This window comes from Culex quinquefasciatus, chromosome 2 (assembly GCF_015732765.1).
Source record: "Culex quinquefasciatus strain JHB chromosome 2, VPISU_Cqui_1.0_pri_paternal, whole genome shotgun sequence".
In the NCBI taxonomy this organism is placed as follows: Eukaryota; Metazoa; Arthropoda; class Insecta; order Diptera; family Culicidae; genus Culex; species Culex quinquefasciatus.
The window spans coordinates 184,785,899-184,807,965 of record NC_051862.1 but is presented as its reverse complement, the minus strand read 5'-3'; the positions used below and the strand labels follow the sequence as shown (position 1 = coordinate 184,807,965).

Genomic DNA, 22,067 nt, shown 5'->3' with positions numbered 1-22,067 from the left:
ATATGCACTCGATTATCTCAGCACTGGCTTAACCGATTTGGACCGTTTTGGTCTCATTCGATTCGTCTTGGGGTCCAATAAGTCCCTATTGAAAATTATGAAGTTTAGTAAAGTACTTCAAAAGTTATGCTAAAAAAACGATTTTGGCATATGTCCGGAAGATTGTAAAAAGGGTGGTTTTTGTAAGAAACCCTGTCATGTTATACATTTTCAGAAAGGTATTAAAAAGACATTTCCAATGAGCCTAAAACATCAAGGATCTGACAATCCTATCAAAAGCTATTGGCACTTAAGTGTTATTTATACACTTTTTGGAGGCCGGATCTCAGATATTTCAATGACAATGATGTCCGGGTCCATCATGCGACCCATCGTTAGTTAGATAATCGAAAGACCTTTCAAATGAGCCTAAAACATCAAGGATCTGACAATCCTATCAAAAGTTATTGACACTTAAGTGTTATTTATACACTTTTTGGAGGCCGGATCTCAGATATTTCAGTAAAAATGATGTCCGGGTCCATCATGCGACCCATCGTTAGTTAGATAATCGAAAGACCTTTCAAATGAGCCTAAAACATCAAGGATCTGACAATCCTATCAAAAGTTATTGGCACTTAAGTGTTATTTATACACTTTTTGGAGGCCGGATCTCAGATATTTCAGTAAAAATGATGTCCGGGTCTATCATGCGACCCATCGTTAGTTAGATAATCAAAATACCTTTCAAATGAGCCTAAAACATCAAGGATCTGACAACCCTATTAAAAGTTATTGGCACTTATGTGTTATTTATACACTTTTTGGAGGCCGGATCTCAGATATTTCAGTAAAAATGATGTCCGGGTCCGTCATGCGACCCATCGTTAGTTAGATAATCGAAAGACCTTTCAAATGAGCCTAAAACATCAAGGATCTGACAATCCTATCAAAAGTTATTAGCACTTAAGTGTTATTTATACACTTTTTGGAGGCCGGATCTCAGATATTTCAATGAAAATGATGTCCGGGTCCATCATGCGACCCATCGTTAGTTAGATAATCGAAAGATCTTTCAAATGATCCTAAAACATCAAGGATCTGACAATCCTATCAAAAGTTATTGGCACTTAAGTGTTATTTATACACTTTTTGGAGGCCGGATCTCAGATATTTCAGTAAAAATGATGTCCGGGTCTATCATGCGACCCATCGTTAGTTAGATAATCGAAAGACCTTTCAAATGAGCCTAAAACATCAAGGATCTGACAACCCTATTAAAAGTTATTGGCACTTAAGTGTTATTTATACACTTTTAGAGGTTTGATTTCAGATATTGTGATAAAAATATTGTCTGAATCTTCCATGCGAACTATCGTTGGATAGGTATTTTTATCAGACCTTGCCGATGAGCCAGAAATATTGATGGTCTGCGAACCTTATCAAAAGAAATGAGTAATAAAGTTGATTTGTTAAACATGTTAAGGGGGAATGTTGCTATTTTTACTGAATGTATTGACTTTATGAATATGAGGAAGGCACCAACCACCTAAAGGTGGATTAAGTAACGTTTTTTCATATATTTTTATGGAGGCGCACGACCATTCATTAAGCTTCGTTTCAGGTGAAGATGCACGAAGTATCCCGCGCCTCCTTTTAAATATATAAAAAAATTAAAAATTAAAATATATCCAAAATTCCGAGGTAAAATATTTTCTAGGTCACGGATATTTGAAAAGGACCCCTTTAGCGTTCTTACCACGATGATTTTTTTAGATACATTGATTTGTAATAATAAATTTCTTCAGCCTTGGCGTGATGTCCATGTACGTCTTAAAAATTTCAATGGAGCTTTAAAAATAGTTTCGTTTAAAATTGTTATTTAAAAAAAAGGTGACTTTGATAGTCACTGTGCTTCTTATAAATGTCAACATAAAAGTGAGCAAGTTGAATTTATATGTTAAATCAATAATCAAGGCCAGCTTTCTTTCAATGATCATTGATTTAATGAAAAATCGAGGTTAAGTAAATAAATCCAAATTTATTCACCAAACAGTTCTTCTGAAAATGCCTTTAAAACTGGCGTTTTTTTTTATTTCTGTTTCAATAACGACTAAATTTGTAGAACTAGAAACTTTTTTACAGTTTTTTTTCCACTGAAAGAGTTTTTAAATAATCCTATTTATCAATGTTTTCGAAATAATATTTAAAATTATGTGGAGTCGGAGTCGGAGTCGGAGCCAACCATTTTTTGAAAGCTGGAGTCGGAGTCGGAGTAGGAGTCGGCTAGAGTTGGTGGGCCGGAGTTGGAGTCGGAGTCGGAGTCGGTTTGATCTGAAAGCCGGAGCCGGAGTCGGAGTCGGAGTCGGCTAATCCCAGAAAGCCGGAGTCGGAGTCGGAGTCGGAGTCGCTTAAAATATGACCTGACTCCGCAGCCCTGCTTTTTACAATCTTCGAAAGTTTAGCTAAAATAGTTTTTTAGCATAACTTTTGAAGTACTTTTTTAAACTTCATAATATTAACTAAGGTCTTGTGGGATCCCAAGACGGATCGAATGAGACCAAAACGGTCCAAATCGGTTCAGCCAGTCCGGAGATAATCGTGTGCATATTTTTCGGTGCACGGACTCACATCCAGACACACGCACAGACATTTGTTCAGAATTTGATTCTGAGTCGATAGGTATACGTGAAGGGTGGTCTACGAGGTCTAATAAAGAAGTTCATTTTTCGAGTGATTTTATAGCCTTTCCTCATTGAGGTGAGGAAGGCAAAAACCCAATCATTTGATACCCATATTGCAATAACAATAATTTTGAGTATATTTTCGAGAAACATTGCATTTTCAAGATGCAGGTAAAGTACGTATTTTTGTTTGGAGTTTAGATGATGTATCATAGGATTATAACCAATGTCTCCCATATAGCCTGAATTCCATAAGCTCTGTGCTTCAGTAAATCACTAGGCCGCCCTAACCGAGGCAGCTGAGCGAATCAAAACCGGGGCAGTACTAAGCCGAGGTGTGCCAAACCGGGACATGACTGTATTTTCATTTATTTACTCAACTATGGTAAAATTACACAAAAAGATGTTATATTTTACCATTTCAAGTCAACACAACATTGTGATTTACGAATGAATATCTGCATTTTTAACAAACAGTAGCTTATAAAAAAAGATTTTTGCAGAAAAAGGTCCACCGCACTGAAATAACCTCAAACCGTAAACATAAACAAAAGCTTTCCACTGGAAACTTTTCCCCTCCAAAACGCCAAAGCAAACCCGAGAAAGCTTATTTATTTTTCCAGTGGAAATCCCACTGGAAGGTGGCGCCACGAGGTGCGAATGAGACAACCTCTTTCACACCTGTTTGACTCACCAACACACCGTGAGAGTTCGAGCCGAACTGGAAAAGGCTATGAGAAAGCGTCAGTAGCCCACTGCCACCCCCGTTCTTTGTTATTGTGAGGTGTATTTTCGTTCCATGGCGTTGAATAAAACACAACAATTTAGAAAATGCAACAGGTTTTGCGTGTAATTTTGTTTGCTTCTGGTGTGCCCTGCTACACCATCTGACCAAGTCAATTGACTTGGAGTTTTCCCCCTTCTTTTATTTTCTGAGAAAGTGCTATTTTTACCAGAGCTGTTTTTTGCGTTCCTTTGTAACGAGCGTTTAAATGGATTGACCGCAACTATTAGAGCATTGAGGGAGGGAGCTTTGTGACATGATGCAATTCATCGTGTAATAATTCAATTAGTTATTATTGGTTTGATTTTTTAGAGATGAACTTTAAAAAAATCTGATTTGATGAAATCTGCACGAAAAATCTCAGTTTATCAAATTTGTTTCCGTTTGTTTCAAACATTAATTTTAAGACTGAGGAAGGCGTCTCCCAAGTCCAAAAAATATTCAAATTTAGTTGTACAGCTGCAGTGATAAATCTTTCTTGTCTTGCCAATTATCCTTCTTCTTATGTTAACTTGCGGGAAAACTTTCTTTTTCCAAGAAGAATTCTTCCCCTGACTATTTATTTTAAGTCCAACCAAATTTGATAGCAATCTGCTATTAACTGGAAGCAGAAAAAATATCCCTCCTACCGGCTGAACTTTTCGGGCAACTTTTAACATTTCAACCAGTGGTCTTGCAGTTCAGGGCCAATCTGTTGGTCAGTTCGCTTTTCCTTGGCCTCACGAACAACCCTTTTCAGAGAGCATGGCTTTAATTCATTTTCGTCCTTCCCTCTTAACCCCGGGGAGGTGCGCATATCATCGCGATAAGAGTGATGCTTTTTTTCGGAAAATTGCATGCTTAACGGTGCTTGTGGTGCAGTACACTCGTTTGGGCTTGGTGGTGAGCTAATGGGAAATTTATTATGAAGAATTGCGAAGAGTGGAGTGATTCAAAGGGAAGTTTTCAAGGAGGTTGAAAGTGGCGTGACAAAAAAGGCCTTGCTTCAAACTCAAGCGGTCATCGTGTACGGTTTAAATTGATTAAATTTGCTCAATTTTATGGCTGACTGTTGCCATTTAAAACTATTTTGATAACTATTGTTAAAACAATTTTTTTAGAAATTTGATTGGTTTATTGGAAATCCAAACAAATTATTATCTGATCTAATAATATTCCTTAAAAATATGCGTTAGGACGGTTTAGCCGTTCGTGTTTTAGCTAAGCTTAGTGTTTGATGATAAAAAGTACAAATTTAGGTCAATAAGTTTTTTTAAATGGCTTATTCTTTAGGGAATTCATCTACATTTAACTTAAACATTACTCATTCAAATGAAACCAATTTCCTCCCCACAACCCTTCTCCTATGATGATTGGCAAATGCTCACCTCCCACAAAAAAAAACCAGTGACCTATTAACCTGATGGCCACGTGTGCCGAATGGGCTAGTATAGTGCTGAACTTTGCATGCAATAGTTCGGTCTCTATCGGACGTTGCTGATCTCTCCCTTAAGATGGCTCACCCGTGGCCTGTAAAGACCGGTGTTCATTGAGGGGGTAAATGTGCATGTTATTGCTTTATTATTAGAGGGTTGTACCTTGTTGAGCATGGTTTGGGCAAAGAACCTGCCTGTTTTTTAGTGTGGATAATTATGACGAAATTTGATGCCCTCATGAAAGCAATTTGGAGCTCACCAGGAGCGCAGAATTTTACTGCGGAATAGTCTAATGGATGTTTCAGTGATTGTGACTTGAATAATTACAAAACTCCAAGTTAATCAAAACCACCATGAAAACATATCGCAAATCATGTTACTCAAATAGAAAATAATACCACCACTAATAATGACTTTCTCTTTTAGGACAATTACAATGTGATACATATTGCTTCCATGTTCTCTAGAGAGGATGTAGTTAAATTACTTTTAAATAAGCGTGGCGTCGACCCATACTCGATGGGAGGGGTAAGTATTGAACTAGATTTTCCCTTGGCTCCCTTGGAAGTGGAAACCACTCAGCTTGATTACATCCTGACCTCGAAAGTGGAAAACCGAATCCTGCTGCGAATCGAGTGATTCGGCATAAATATCGAGCACACCTTTTATAATTCCAGGTTGAAGGAGAAACCCCTCCGGTAGGGAGGCGGGTGGTCTTGATTTATGGAAATTCGATGGAGTTATTACTTTGTTAATGCGTTACTATCGCGAAACTGACGAGAGTGCAAAATTTCCCATCTTGCTTTGACCCCATCAATCGTCTCGGTTGTGCGACGGGAAAGCAATTATCAACGGTATTAGATTATTACAAGTTAACAAAGCTCAAACTAGGTGAATGTCTGTGTTTTGCATTGTCACGAACGCGATTTTGGGACAGCTATTTGCTCCCACTAGAACTGCTTGTAACATTACGTTGTAAAACCAATTGACACGAAGAAATAAAGCATTATTTTTGGTTGCAGGGTTACTGGTACTAGAATAAACGGTTCGACAACATTTCTCACTTTTCTAAAAAATCTTAGTATAAAATCGAATCTGTTAACTTTGTGTACCAAGATTTTTGTTACGCATGTTTAATTATCTTAAAATTAGGGAACTATCGATATATTTTTTGATTAATCCCCTAAAGTACTGTCTACAAAATAATAAATAGATTGTTCCCGGATTGGGTCCGTAAGATTCTCAATTTTGGACTAAGCAGACAGCAACTTCTTTGGTTGCTGTGCACCATTAAGGTCATTTATTTTGGAATCAGTGACATGAATAATACTGCCACTCGAAGCAAGTCCGTCCCATATGTATTTTTGTCGATTTTGAGATAAACCTAAGAATTGTCTTGTTTTAACATCTACTTTAAGCCTATTTAATAAAATAAAGGCAAGTCAGTTCCTTGTATGGAAATGTATCACAAGTCAATAGAAAAAATTGTGTAATTATTATTTTTGTACAGACTATGTACCTAAGTACTAGCAGAACTTCAAAACACATAAAGCTGTCATGTTTACGGTACATTTTGAATTTTGTCGATAGTCGAAAACCTATCCTGCCTTTTTTCTTCATGCTTGGGATAACCACAGTAATAAAAAAAAACTACATACCATTAAGCTAATATTCAGATAAATCAGTACTATTCCTTCTTGAATGAATATCCATGGTCTGGTTCTGGATTAGGTTCCCCTTCCGTTCAACGATTCTGGGTCACTCAATTCAAGGGTCCGGATGTTGATACATGCAATCAAATATTCATTTGTTCTGCTACAAAAGGTAAAGAAATAATACAACGTTGCTGGTCACATTTTTGTAGCCAGGAAATTTTCTAAAATCATCTGCCGAATTAAATTAACCTGAAACAATCAAACTTTTAAATCTTTGATAAAAATAACTTGGGAAACTACCAAAACAAACCAACAAATGACAGGCAAATTTCTGTTGTGAATGTTCAAGCCTACCTTGATAAACAGACAGACTTGCCTTTATTGACAAATAAATAAAGTCAGGTCAGTCCCAGCACGAAAATTTACCAAATTTACCTTAAAATTTAAAATTTTTTGGGTAAATTTTAGGATAGGGGTACTTTTTGAACCAATGTTGAAATAGTTGTTGAAAAAGTATGTAAAAATTTGTGATTAGAAATGTAAAAAAGGTGAATCATTTTTTGGGCTTCTCACGGCAATATCTCAGCACTGACTTTTTACATATGGAACGGACTAGATTGGAGCGGCAGAATATACATGTTTGGTTATGTAAGTCTACTGTTTTAGATTTTACATGTAAATTAATATTAAGTTGAGATGATTTCCAGAGTAAGTTTTTAAAGGAAGTTCTGAGTAGGGATTTCATAAAACATAGGATGCTGTGTAAAAGTACTCAAGCTTAGGAAACCTATTGAAAAACTTCCAAATTCTTCATGTAAACTAATGTCAACAATAAAAACAATGACTTTTATATCCCGCCGTATGGCATGTATGCTTTTTGAAACCCGCCAAACAAATCACAGCATATATTGTTGGGGTTACATTGAGTCTGGGGGTTTGCTGAAAAAATCTCGTTCTTAGAATAAATTCTGTCATTTTGGCAGCTGTCTAAAGTTGAGGTACGTTTTTGGACAAAATAACGTTTTGGAAAATCTACCTTTTACTATAATCCATTTCCAACATTTTAGCATGTCAATACAATTCCCTAACCAACTAACACTGTTGGATAACTTATTTTGATCCAATTACTTTCACTTGAGTAAATGTAGGTAAATTATTTAAAAACAAACGTTAGTTACAAGTTTCACGATATTTATTTAATTTTTTATCTTTTATTTAGAAATTTCCAGAGATGTATCGTTTTTTTATCCATAGTTACCCCCACTGACGTGAACTCGTTAATTCATTGAATCGTTATCGTCTGTTTTACCCAGAAAAAATGTCTTAAAATCAAGAGGAGATGTTATCTTTAGGAAAACATTTTTATTTCATAAGTGTAGAAAAATAAAAAGTTTAGTAATTTGGAGTCAAAAACTTGATGGCAAAGGCATGAACCTATACAAAATCTGAAGCTTCCAAATACTGATTGAGTTTTAAACATCATGATACCGATATTACTGCAATTTTTCAACCAATAAGTTCAATATGACCGAGCCATATAGCCTGTTGGTAACGCTTCTGTCCTTTAAGTCCCTTAAGCTCTTGAAGAACTACTGAAACCCCATCAATCTTTTTATCAAAATGAGATTAATATTTGCTCTCAAGAACGATTGATAAAAAAAGATGTTGATGCATTTATATACACAGCAAAAAATCCGATTCCTAGATCAGTAGTGTCCCTACCAATGCCATGCACCTATTACAAAGTATGATTTAACTTTTGGTTATTTTTGTTGAGAGCTTTCAAAAAATCTTATTCTGGTGGGGCAAGTGTACCATATGGATTTTTATTATGGAAAAAATACGGATTGCTGCAACATCATATTTTATTGGGAAATAAATACATGAAAGTACTTAAAAACTGATTAACAATCGTTAAAAAAAATTGTCCATACAAAAAATAGTGATATTATGAAAATTTACTATTTATCATCTAAGTAATATTTTTTTTCGTAAAAACGATAATTTTTTTAGTAAAACATTATTATTTAATCTAAAAATGGAAGAAACCTTTCAAATACATTCTAATCTGATGTATCTGAGGGATAACAGTTCAATTATTAGCAAATTAACATGTTTTTTCATGCATTGTTCCTCTTACCCCAACGGGTTGTTCGTCTTGCCCCACTAGTTGAGAAGAACGTACGGAAAATCAAAATTTTTAAAATCAATTTTTTACATTAAAAAACAGGATTTTTTAAAAACTTGCTTTGACAAAGTCTTAGTCAAGACCTAGAATAAGATGATTATAATAAAATCCGACAGGTTTTTTAACATTTTAATGGGTTATTACGAGCATTTCCTTAGCTTGTTACACTTGCCCCACTTTCCCCTATTGCACACTACATGTAAATACAATTTTTGCAAACACAAAAAAAAACTTCCTATAGTGGATCTCGGTCCATAATCCGATTGGTAGATGTTTGATGTTTTTATGCATGGTTTGGGTCCAATGATAGATAAAACAAATAAAAGAGGGCTTTTGCTCACTTTTCCTTGTAAACATGTATGCTTTGTGACTAATATGACTTAAATCGACATAAAAACCTAACAGACATATAAACACTTTTTTATGTTTAGTTTACCAAAAAAAATAGATATGTTTAAACTGATTAAAACATGTATTATTATTTTCAAAAAATGTTTTGTAAGTGTGTTATATTGAGAAAAAATAACATTAAAACATCAATTATTATTTTTGATTGAATTTTAATAAACAATAGTTTTAACTTATTTTAAATTCTTATGATTTCAGAAACTTCAGTACTTTTAACAAAAAAAAACATTAATATTTATACACCCAGAACTGGGCATCGGCATATGAGAGGATAAAGAGCACGATTCGGTAGTAAAATGGTACTGTGTGCGGACTGAGAGGATAAATACCGAAATTACCGAGAGTACTTTACTCATGGGTCATCTTCAAAAAAAGTTCATCTATCAAAAAAAAAGTACCGGTATCGAGACTCGAACCCAAGACCTTCGGCATATTGAACCGTGCCTTTGCCGTATGGGCCACCATGGTTCGATGACTAAGTGGTGGTCATTTGTCCATATAAGCCACTCAATAGGATGAACTCTTCCAATGAACGAATGAACACGCGAGAGGATTATACTCTCGCAAAATAGCACTTTCCTCACGTTTCTTTTCGTGAGGACTATCCCCTCGTTCTTTAACTTTGGGTGTATTCATTACTGAACAAATATGCATTTAAGGTCGTTGCAAATATTTTTCAAATTTTATGTCACCCTCCCCCCTCCCTTCCTAATTGGTTGAAAAATCAGGGGGCAACACGTTTTTTTGTTTCAAAAAACTTCAAAATTTTAATTAAAATAGAAGTCAAATCAACTGATTTACAATCTAAAATACATTTTTCTGCATTGATAATCATATTTAGCATGATTGGGCAGGATTGAAAATATTTTGAATTTTTATAAAATTCCAATGCACAGCATCGCAAAAACTGTTTTTTCGCAAATAATAACATTTTCGTAAATAATTAGATATTTTGGAAACTATTGATTGCAAATGGCTCATAATAATAGTTTATGCAACTAGTTGCAAAAAGAAGATTTTTTCAGCACGAGTCGTACACTGAAAAAAATAAAAGTACTAAATTCCTAAATTGTAGGAATTTTGGCTCCTTTCCTTATTAAGTAATCCAAAAAATCCGGTTACTAAATAAGGAAAAGAGGCAAAATTCCTAGAATAAAGGAATTTGGTTCTTTTTTTTATTTCAGTGTATATTTACCCAACGTGGTTTACGGAGTTGGATACATACGACGAGTGCTGAAAAAATCAAGATTTTCTCCTCTGAAACTGATTTTCATTCGATATCCGATGAAAATGATTTTTAGAAGCAAATATACCAAAATCAGGTGCCGATGGAAATACATTCTTTTCCTCTAGTTGATACATTTCTAAACAGTGCTGAAAAGTTACAAACACTACAAACAGTGCTGAAAAGTACAACTTTACAGCACAGTTTTTTGTGAGGAAAAGTAGGCCGTTTTGTCTCTCCCGAAGAACAGGAAAAGTTTACAGTTTCATAGCAGAACTGCAAAAATTCAATTTTTAAACTTTTTTTGCCCCTTCCTCGACTTTGGTGTGAGTCGAGGGACATAAACTTTGAAGAATTTTTGCAATGGCCTAAGTTGATTTAAAATAGATTTTATTGTGTGTTTCAGAAAAGATATTGCTCAAGCGTACAGTTTTCTCCGTTTTGCCTTCCTCACTGAGGTAAGGCTATAATCCTGCTCTAAAAATGAACTTCGTATAAAAACGTCGTAGACCCACCTTCATGTATACCTATCAACTCAGAATCGAAAATTGAACAAATGTCTGTGTGTATGTGTGTGTGTATGTGTGTGTGTAGCTCATGTTTCTCGGCACTGGCTGAACCGATTTAACCCGAACTTGTTGCATTCGACTTGGTTTAGAGTCCCATAGATCGAGTTTTATACAGATTGAAGTTTCGATAAGTAGTTCAAAAGCTATGTATAAAAATGTGTTTTCACATATATTTGGATCTCACTTAACTGTATGTTAACTATGTCCGGGTCCATTATCCGACCCATCGTTGGTTAGGTTATCAAAAGACCTTTCCAACGAGTCCAAAACATTGAAGATCTGGCAACCCTGTCTCGAGATATGGCCACTTAAGTGATATTGATATACTTTTTTGAAGCCGGATCTCACTTAAATGTTTGTAAACTATGTCCGGGTCCATCATCCGACCCATCGTTGGTTAGGTTATCAAAAGACCTTTCCAACGAGTCTAAAATATTGAAGATCTGGCAACCCTGTCTCGAGATATGGCCCCTTAAGTGATAATGATGTACTTTTTTGAAGCCGAATCTCACTTAAATGTATGTAAACTATGTCCGAATCCACCATCCGACCTGTTGTTGGTTAACTTATCAAAAGACCTTTCCAACGAGTCCAAAACATTGAAGATCTGGCAACCCTGTCTCGAGATATGGCCTCTTAAGTGATATTGATGTACTTTTTTGAAGCCGGATATCACTTAACTGTATGTTAACTATGTCCGGGTCCATTATCCGACCCATCGTTGGTTAGGTTATCGAAAGACCTTTCCAACGAGTCCAAAACATTGAAGATCTGGCAACCCTGTCTCGAGATATGGCCACTTAAGTGATATTGATATACTTTTTTGAAGCCGGATCTCACTTAAATGTTTGTAAACTATGTCCGGGTCCATCATCCGACCCATCGTTGGTTAGGTTATCAAAAGACCTTTCCAACGAGTCCAAAACATTGAAGATCTGGCAACCCTGTCTCGATATATGGCCACTTAAGTGATATCGATGTACTTTTTGGAAGCCGGATCTAAAAAATAGATGAAACTTGTGTACAGCTATGTCCGGGTCCATCATCCGACCCATCGTTGGTTAGGTTATCAAAAGACCTTTCCAACGAGTCCAAAACATTGAAGATCTGGCAACCCTGTCTCGAGATATGGCCACTTAAGTGATATTGATATACTTTTTTGAAGCCGGATCTCACTTAAATGTTTGTAAACTATGTCCGGGTCCATCATCCGACCCATCGTTGGTTAGGTTATCAAAAGACCTTTCCAACGAGTCCAAAACATTGAAGATCTGGCAACCCTGTCTCGATATATGGCCACTTAAGTGATATCGATGTACTTTTTGGAAGCCGGATCTAAAAAATAGATGAAACTTGTGTACAGCCATTGTTGTGAGGATGGCTTCAACCACATAGGTGGATTAAGTTAGTTTTTGCTAGTTAGGTCCACTTTTGAAAAAAAAAAATAGTTTTTTTTTGTCCCATTTTGGAGCCCCTTAATTTTGCTCGAAATTGAGAAGTACCTGGTTATACTTATGTGAAGTTTCTAAAATTAATTTTATTTCGATTTACTAAAGTCATAAAAGCAGCCCGCTTAACACTGTGTTTTATTGCAATTTTCATCAAAAAAAACCTTCAGGACCACTATAGGAAAGGGGTCTTCTAATGGATAATATACCCTATATGATCCATCCCGAGCAGACGGAAATAACTTGGGAAGGTCAGTTTTTGATATTGTGAGAAGATCGAAATATGTTATTGGGATGATCGGATTAGTTGTTAAAATAACAAAAATCAATAACAAAGATTTGTTCGAAAAATAACTTAAACTGTTATTATGTTGTTATTGCAATAACAAACCAATAACACAGAAGGAATCATGAAGGAATAACAAGATTTGTTATTTTGTGCGGAGAGGTGGAGCAGCATAATAACAAAAATGTTATTGAACTGGTATGTCTCCATAACAAAAAAAGTTATTGTTTTGGTTTATTTGTAATTTGCAAATAAACCTGCAGTTGCCATAACTCCTCTGTACTAGTCAGGGCTGCAGAGTCGGGTACCTCCAAACGACTTTGAATCCATACTTTGAAGACAACTCCGACTCTGAATGCAGGATATCAACGACGATTCAGCTCTCTAAAAATACCCGACTTCACAGATTCCGACTCCAAGTAAAAGTTGCTGAAAATTTGCTGAATCCGATGCAGTCTCCGAGGTCTCACTCCAGCTCGAACTTCAACGTCAGCTCCGACTTCCTGGCTCTGTGAAAATAATAACAGTTTTAGTTATTCACGCTTCAAAAATTCTCAATAAATAAATCAATTCTGTTAGGGAATATAACAAAATTTAAAAAAATATGAACTCTCAAAAGTTAATTTTATCGGATTAATTTTAGCTTGAAACCCCATTTCATGGTGAAATAAATGACCCCGATAAAATTGGTCAAAATTATTTCATAGTTCTAGCCAACTTTAGTAAAATTTCTTAGGGGGTATATCAAATAATTAAAAAAAAATCAACTTTCAAAATTTCAACTTTTCAGAATAATTTTAGCTTAAGGACCCCATTTCATGGCCAAAATAATGACCCCGACGAAATTGGTCAAAATTATCCCATAATTCTAGCCAATTTTAGCAAAGTCCCTTAGGGGGTATATCAAATAATAAAAAAAAAATCAACTTTCAAAATTTCAACTTTTTAGAATAATTTTAGCTTAAAGACCCCATTTCATGGCCAAAATAATGACCCTGACGAAATTGGTCAAAATTATCCCATAGTTCTAGCCAATTTAAGCAAAGTCCCTTAAGGGGTATATCAAATAATTAAAAAAATCAACTTTCAAAATTTCAACTTTTTAGAATAATTTTAGCTTAAGGACCCCATTTCATGGCCAAAATAATGACCCTGACGAAATTAGTCAAAATTATCCCAAAGATCTAAACATATTTAACAAAAGAAAAAATAATAACAGATTGTGTTATGGACACTTAGAAACTTTTCCATTTGTGCGATTTATGGTAATTTTATTTCTTAGTCAGTATACCGAACGAATAACAAATTTTGTTATAAGGATAGTTTTTGAAATGTATAACATTTCCTCTTATTAGCGTGTTATTAAACATTTTCAATGTAATAGCACTTCAATACCAAATTTTGTTATTTTATCAGAAACTGTTATTATTTTTTCTTCTTGAAGTTGAACTTCAGGATAAAATAATAACACTTTTTGTTATTTTAACAGGATTTGTTATTGAAATATTATTAATTTTGTTATTACCGTCTGCCCGGGATCTGGCGTCACGAAAAGTTGAAAACTCACACTATTAAAAAGTATTATTTTTCGATATAATTGCTGAAAAATTGAACATTTAAATTTTTATAAATTGTAAAATTTAAAGAAAGTGATAATTCCTGGGGCTTGTTATTCAAATCTTTTCGTTCAGAGAAACCCTCAAAACCACCGTCTCTGTCCTCATTTTACGTTTGGCAAGGTTTGCTGTTCCACAATTCTCCCCCACTCTTTTGGCAAAGTTCACCACTCTTGACGATGAATTGAGGGAATGACAAATTTGCACAAGTCATGCACTTTATGCTTGTGCTCGACAATCGTATTAAAGAACTCCGCCCACCACCATCTTCTTGCTTCTTTCTTTTTGTTCAACGGCGAAAGTCAAAGTCCCACGAAAACCCCAATTCCGCCCAATGAAAGTACGAGATAATGAAACTGAACTGATGATCCTTGGAACGGTGCCTTGGGGAATGGAGTAACGGAGTGTGGGTGTGAAGAATTCGAGGGAACGTTTTTGGCTGTGTGTTTGTGAATTGGCGATGAAAAGGGTGAATGTGGTGTTCGGTGGGGGTATAGTTTGGGCTATGTTTTCGGTTTGATGGGTTGCTGAAAATTGAAACCTAACTGCACTGCACTCTAGTTCATATGTTTGATTTCTCTTTTAAGAAGACGCCTCCTACACCTGGACTGAGCTAAGGACTTAACCATTAGGTTAGTCCGGGGCCAACGTTTACTTCCCCATCCGACAGAAGGCGTGATTAGTCAAATCCCGTCTCGAAAATACCACCAGGTCAACTGTGATTGAACTCAGGCCTACTGGGAGTGAAAGCTGTTACACCACTGTTACAGCCCTATTCCGATTATTACAACATTGTAACTCAGCCTCATTATCCCTTCAAACACCGCACCTCTCTGGATTGACAAACTACCCTTCTTCTTTGCAGCCATTGATTGTCTCGCCATGAACTCCCCTCACACGATCATCCCCCAATAGCGCCCCTTCACCTCAAATGTATGCAATTCGAACGTCGTCTGAAGTTTAGTTTTTCGCGAGCTCGTCTCTAGTTCATTGAATATTATAACCCCCGAATCCCGACAACCAACACAAACGAACCCCCACTGCCTAAGGGTCGGAAACGTTTATGAATTATTGTGTGTCGAGGGATGGTTTCACGGCGATGGTGCAGCAGCAACAGCAACAACAACAAAAATATAAAATATAAAAAAAGTTGTTCGAAGAGGCTTCAATTCAGCCCGATATAGCGATATAGGGTTTGTCGTTTTCTGTTTTTTTTTTGTTCGCCAGGTTGTTTTCCGATGTCTCGTTGCTATTTGCACAACCGAAGCGGAATATATTCGCGATTTTTTCTATCGTGTCGCGATTGTTATGATTTTATAGCCTTCAGCCCCGCGGAACCCGAATGTCGGAAGATGGGGCCTTCCCCTTGCACATTTAATTTAGTAGGAGTTTGGCTTTTCCCAACCGTAGACGTTTTGCTGCACCAAGTTCCGCGTCGAGCAGCGAAGCACTTCCGGCGTTGGAAGATTCCGATGTGCCGCGAGTTGTTAGACGGAATGTGATATCTTGGTTGGGAGTGTGTGTTTTTTTAAAGTGTCTTTTGTATTAAGTAGTGATTATGTAAGATTTTGGAAAAGTTTGCAATTTTTTACAAGTGTACCAATCAAGCGTTCATTCGTGACACGTGTTTGTTTAGTACCCGCTAAACGGCTACCGCAAAACCAATTCCGTGACGTGCCACAGGAAATCCTGGGTGCCAATCGTGCCGTGTGTTACTTCAGTAAACTGTAACGTGCAGTGCCACCTATCGAAATCCTTAAAAAGTTCTCCCAGCGCCAGCTTCAGCTACTGCCCGCGAGATGTCAGTGCTGGCCGCTTTACGCCTGAAAGGATACTAACCCCCAAGCATCGCGACCGGATTGCTGCAGCTGAAACCAGGAAGCACCCATGCTTGGCCGCGAATGGTTGCCGGCCGAAGTGTTGTTGTTTCAGGAACTGACCGAAGCACACCACTCTCGTCGTGACGGTCTTCCGAGGAGTTGTGAACATTGCTGGAACTATGCGCAAGGCTTGTACCGGAATTGCTACCTACTAGCGCTGAGAATACTGCAGCAGGGCATGTCACTTACAAAAGCTTGGAAGATCAAGGTGCGGCGTGAAACGCGCGTGAAGTCATGCTGTGCCGCATCGATCGTGTTTCAGTTAAAGTGACCATCGTGGAAATCAATTAACTAGTTTTTGTTTTGTTTTCGTTGATTCGAGAAGCATTCGGAACCGGAAGATAGAAGGGGTGCTAGTGTTAGTTCTTGTCGGATAGCCTTGGCTGGGCTGTCGAAAATTTGGATATTTTTAGCAGCAGTCATTATAGAGTCATAACTGTCGACGGGTTGGTTTTGGAGCGGTGTAAATTGAAATTTTAATGGTGGTTCATTGTAAGGGTACCGTTAATGTTGGGTTATTTGATTTCATTCGTTATCAAACCTGATTTATAAATCATTAAGGATTTTATTTCAATGAAAAGGTTCAATGATGTTTATTAACCCTAAAAACATCAAGGGAAATCGTTCGGTAGAACAAAATTAACAAGTTGAACGGTTCAATCTTAAACGTTTCAACAGTCGATGATTGCTAACTCCGCAGTGGAGTTCAATTTAAAATACTGCGAAAATCTGCTGTCACTATGTAGACTGTTGGAAGCCTGATTGACAATAGGAAAAAAACTGAAGCAATGATTTGTTGATGGTTCACGCACCAGTGAAATGTCTAGATACAATCAGTGTCTTGCGAACCTTCGTGGTGAACGGACACTAGAGCTGCGGTATTTTTTACTACCTAAGCTCAGAGTTATTTCAAAACAAAATTCACAGTCTTTTTAAAGACTACCTGAGTTATTTTCCAAAATTCTAAACAGTCTTTTCAAGACTAACCCCACCTGAAATTTTGTTGTATTTTACAAACGAAGCCATCTTTTAAGAGAACTTTGCTTGCAAAATGCGTCAAAACAAAGGTAAACGCAAATCTTCTGAAGATTTGGTCGTTACGTCGGTGAAGCGTTTGAACGCTAAACCGGCTATCGGCAACAGAAAACGAAAACAGCCTCTTCTGAGGTCTGATTCTGATTCTGAATGTGAGGTCAATCCTCCAATTCCATTGACAAACAGTTTCGGTGTTTTATCCGAAACTGAAGACATGGAACCTTCTCCTCGTACTGAGCCTTCTGCCGTCGAGAAACGAGTAAAGGCTCCGCCAATTGTAGTGACTTCCGTCTCCGATTTGGCCAGCTTTCGAACGCAACTGAAGAATTGCAAGGAAACTTGCAATTTGAAAGTTTCGTTCCAGCTTGGTCGAAGAGGAGAATGTCGCTTGTTGACGGAATCTTTACAAGATCACCAAACTTTTGTTGGTTATTTGAAAAACCACAAACACAATTTCTACACGTATGAGACCAAGAATGCTCGGCCATTCAAGGCGGTCTTGAAAGGTCTCTCCAACGACTTGTCGGTGGATGAGATCAAAAACGAACTTAAGGTGTTGCTTGGCTTTGCCCCATCCCAAGTAATACCAATGAAGAAAAAATCAAACGGGAATATTTCTCGCTTTGGTTTGACTTCACAATTTTATCTGATTCATTTCAACAGAAATGAAATCAACAATTTGAAACTTTTGGACAAAGTTCAGTTTTTGTTCCATGTACGGGTAAAGTGGGAGCATTTTAAGAAACATGGCGGTAATGGCCAGAATCTGACCCAGTGCCGGCGTTGCCAGGCATTCGGTCACGGTACTGATCATTGCGCCATGGTTCCAAAATGCATGGTTTGCGGGGATTCTTCTCACGACAAGGACAATTGTCCCGTGAAAGAAGTCACCCAATTTAAATGTGCAAATTGTGGTGGAAATCACAAATCAAATTTTTGGGATTGCCCCATCAGAAAAAGGTTTTGGATTCTCGTGCTAAGCATCAGCCGAAATCCAAACCGAAATTTTCTCAAAGTCAGGTTGTACCTGCATCTTTAAATCAAACGTTCGTGCTGTCTCACTCGAACAATTCTAGAAATACCCCTACCGTGGAAAAGTTAGGTAACAACAATGGCATTTCTTATGCTAACGTCGTTTCGGGTTCATCCACGAATTTTAAATCCTCTACCAATCTTTCTGAAATTGGGCAGGTACCTCAAATCTCATTTGAAAATGTTTCTGCTGGCAACGCTTTGGGATCTTCTGATCTCGGCGATGTTACGTTTGAAAAATGACTTTTTGCAAAACTCACTGTTTGGTTTGATTCAAACAATGAGTAATGCTACATCCATGATGGAAGCTATCCAGATTGGATTAAAATTTGCGAATGATGTTGTTCTTACCCTGAAGTTTAATCATGGATCTAAGTAATTCCATCAATATTATGAATTTTAATGCTCGCTCTTTAAAAGCGAAAGAAAATGAATTTTTCAACTTTTACGAGTTCATAACGTGCATGTTGCTGTTATAACCGAAACATTTTTAAAAACTGGCACTTATTTGAAAAGTGATCCAGATTATAAAGTTATAACTAATAACCGAATGAATCGAAATGGCGGTGGAGTTGCAATAGTTATCCACCGTAGTATGACTTATAGCACGTTACGTGACTTTAAGTTAAAAGTTATTGAAAGTTTGGGCATTGAACTTGAAACTTCTTTTGGGAAAATTATGATTGCAGCTGCATATTTGCCATTCCAATGCACTGGGGAAAATAAAAATTATTTCAAAGGGGATTTGAATAAACTTACTCGGCATAGATCTCGATTTTTGATCATCGGTGATTTTAATGCCAAACACCAATCTTGGAATAATTCAAAAGTAAATTCCAATGGTAAAATTCTGTTCAGAGATTGCACTTCTGGTCTTTATTCGGTTTTATACCCGAATGGGCCAACTTGCTTTTCTTCTGTTAGAAATCCATCAACAATTGATTTGGTGTTGACAAATCAAAGTCAGTATTGTGGTCCTTTAGTGACTCATGCTGATTTTGATTCTGATCATCTTCCAGTAACTTTTTCACTTTCTCATGAAGCAGTTACCAGACCCAATAGTTCTGTGTTTAATTACCACAAAGCTAATTGGGACAGGTATCAGCATCATATTGAGAATAATTTAAATCATGATTTTGTTTTAGAAACCAAAGCTGATATTGATTCAGCCTTGGAATCTTTAACTAATGCAATTTTGGATGCTAGGAATATTGCTATTCCTAAAGTCCAAGTCAAATTTGATTCTCCCATTATTGATGACGATCTTCAGCTTCTGATTCGTCTGAAAATGTTCGCCGAAGACAGTATCAACGTTCTCGTGATCCTGCACTGAAGCGAATTCAAAAGATTTGCAAAAGGTTATTGACCACAGATTCACTCTCCTGCGAAATGAAAAGTTCGCAAGAGATGTCGAACAAATTAAACCTTATTCCAAACCTTTTGGAAACTTTCAAAGGTTCTTAAGAAACCTCAAAACCAATCCCTTCTTTAAAAGATGGTGATAATATTCTATTAACTAATGGGAAAAAGCTCAAAAACTTGCTCAGCAGTTTGAGAGTGCTCATAATTTCAACTTGAATGTTTTGAGTCCTATTGAAAATCAAATTTCAATAGAATTTCAGAATATTGTTGAACAAGAATTTTCATCAGATGAAGTTTTTAATACGGATCTGAATGAAATAAAATCTATTATCAAAAAATTTAAAAATATGAAAGCCCCTGGTGAGGATGGCATTTTTACATTTTAATTAAAAATTACCAGAAGCAACTTTAAGTTGCTTGGTCAAAATTTTCAACAAATGTTTTGATTTGGCATATTTTCCCAGTAGTTGGAAAAATGCCAAAGTAATTCCGATTTTGAAACCGGATAAAAATCCTGCTGAAGCCTCAAGCTATCGGCCCATTAGTTTGCTTTCATCTATTAGTAAATTATTCGAAAGAATAATTCTTAATAGAATGATGACGCACATTAATGAAAATTCAATTTTCGCTGATGAGCAGTTTGGATTTCGCCTTGGGCATTCAACTACTCATCAGTTGTTGAGAGTTTCAAATTTAATTCGAAGCAACAAATCTGAGGGCTATTCTACTGGCGCTGCTCTTCTAGACATAGAAAAAGCATTTGACAGTGTTTGGCATAAAGGTTTGATTGCGAAATTGAAAAGGTTTAATTTTCCGATTTATATCGTGAAAATTATTCAAAATTATTTGACGGATCGTACTCTGCAGGTATGTTATCAGAATAGCAAATCTGATCAACTACCTGTACGTGCTGGCGTCCCTCAAGGAAGCATTTTGGGTCCAATTTTATACAATATTTTTACTTCTGACTTGCCTGATTTGCCCCCAGGATGTCAGAAATCACTTTTTGCTGATGACACAAGCATCTCCGCCAAAGGCAGAAGCCTTCGTGTCATCACAAGAAGATTACAAAAGCTTGGATATTTTCAATTCTTATTTGAAAGAATGGAAAATTACTCCAAATGCTGCAAAACTCAACTTATTATTTTCCCTCACAAACCAAGGGCTGATTTTCTTAAACCAAAAGTCATCACATTATAAAGATGAATGAGGTAAATTTAAAGTGGGAGGATCAAGTGAAATATCTTGGACTTGGTTTTGACAAAACCTTACTTACAAGGATCACATTGAAAGTATCCAGGTTAAATGTAACAAATATATTAAATGTTTGTATCCACTTATAAACAGGAATTCTAGACTTTGTCTCAAGAATAAACTGTTAATTTATAAACAAATTTTCAGACCTGCCATGCTTTATGCTGTGCCGATCTGGACAAGCTGTTGCTTAACCAGGAAGAAAAAACTTCAGAGGATTCAGAACAAAATTCTGAAAATGATTCTGAAACTTCCTCCCTGGTTCAGCACCAGTGAACTTCATCAATTAGCCGAAGTTGACACTTTGGATGTTATGTCCAATAAGATAATTGATGCATTTCGACAAAAATCATTGCAGTCTTCAGCTGCATTGATCCGCTCTTTATATAGTTTATAAGTTAGTTTTAAGGTATCCCTTTTCCCTTTTGTACATGTAGGACCTCCTACATTTGAAATCACTGAATAGCGAAAGCTACAATATTTCATGAATAAATGAAAGTTGCTAGTATTTAAAATTGAGGTGAAAAGTCATCATTTGTGATTGGACACTCAATAATATTTTAACTGAATGAATGTACATGGAAAAGAAATTTGAATAAATATAAATTTAAAAAAAAAAAAAAAAAAATGTCTAGATACAATTGCGATGCATTGTTATAAGACATACATTTGCGTTCGTGTATTCGTGTTCGTGTTATTGGCTGCAAGTTTCGTTTATGGGACAACTAACTGACTAGCAAAGAATATTTATATCGTCAAACTAGTAACAACAAAACTTTTGATTTCAATTCAGTAAATAAACTAGTTCAAACATTCATTTGTTTCAGTAATTTTACCCCACCTAGGAGAATTCTTGAAAGAAGTTAAAATAGTTTTTGAAATTTAGTTTGTCCAAATAATTTTCCATACAAATTTGGCAGCTGTCCATACAAAAATGATTTACGAAAATTCAAAAATCTGTATCTTTTGAAGGAATTTTTTGATCGATTTGGTGTCTTCGGCAAAGTTATTGATAACGATAAGGACTACACTGAAAAAAAAGATACACGGTAATTTTTTTGGTGATTATGAATTTCACTTTTTTCACTAAAACTTGATTTGCAAAAATAGAGATTTTTATTTTTTTTATTTTCTGATATGGACATCAAATATCAACTTTTCTGAGATTTGCCGTTGAAAATATTTTTCAAAGTTTATGTCACCCCTTCTCCCTTCAAAATCGGTCCGAAAAATCAGGGGGAAAAAAA

The 22,067-nt window shown here is 36.2% G+C and overlaps 1 protein-coding gene across 1 annotated transcript in view; it reads left to right on the top strand.

Moving 5' to 3' along the window:
- Positions 1–22,067, top strand: part of LOC6031275 (serine/threonine-protein phosphatase 6 regulatory ankyrin repeat subunit B) — a 105,582-nt gene that overhangs the window by 22,426 nt on the left and 61,089 nt on the right. Inside the window, 1 exon segment of the mRNA XM_038252714.1 lies at positions 5,289–5,390. Coding sequence (XP_038108642.1) covers positions 5,289–5,390 — 102 coding nt within the window.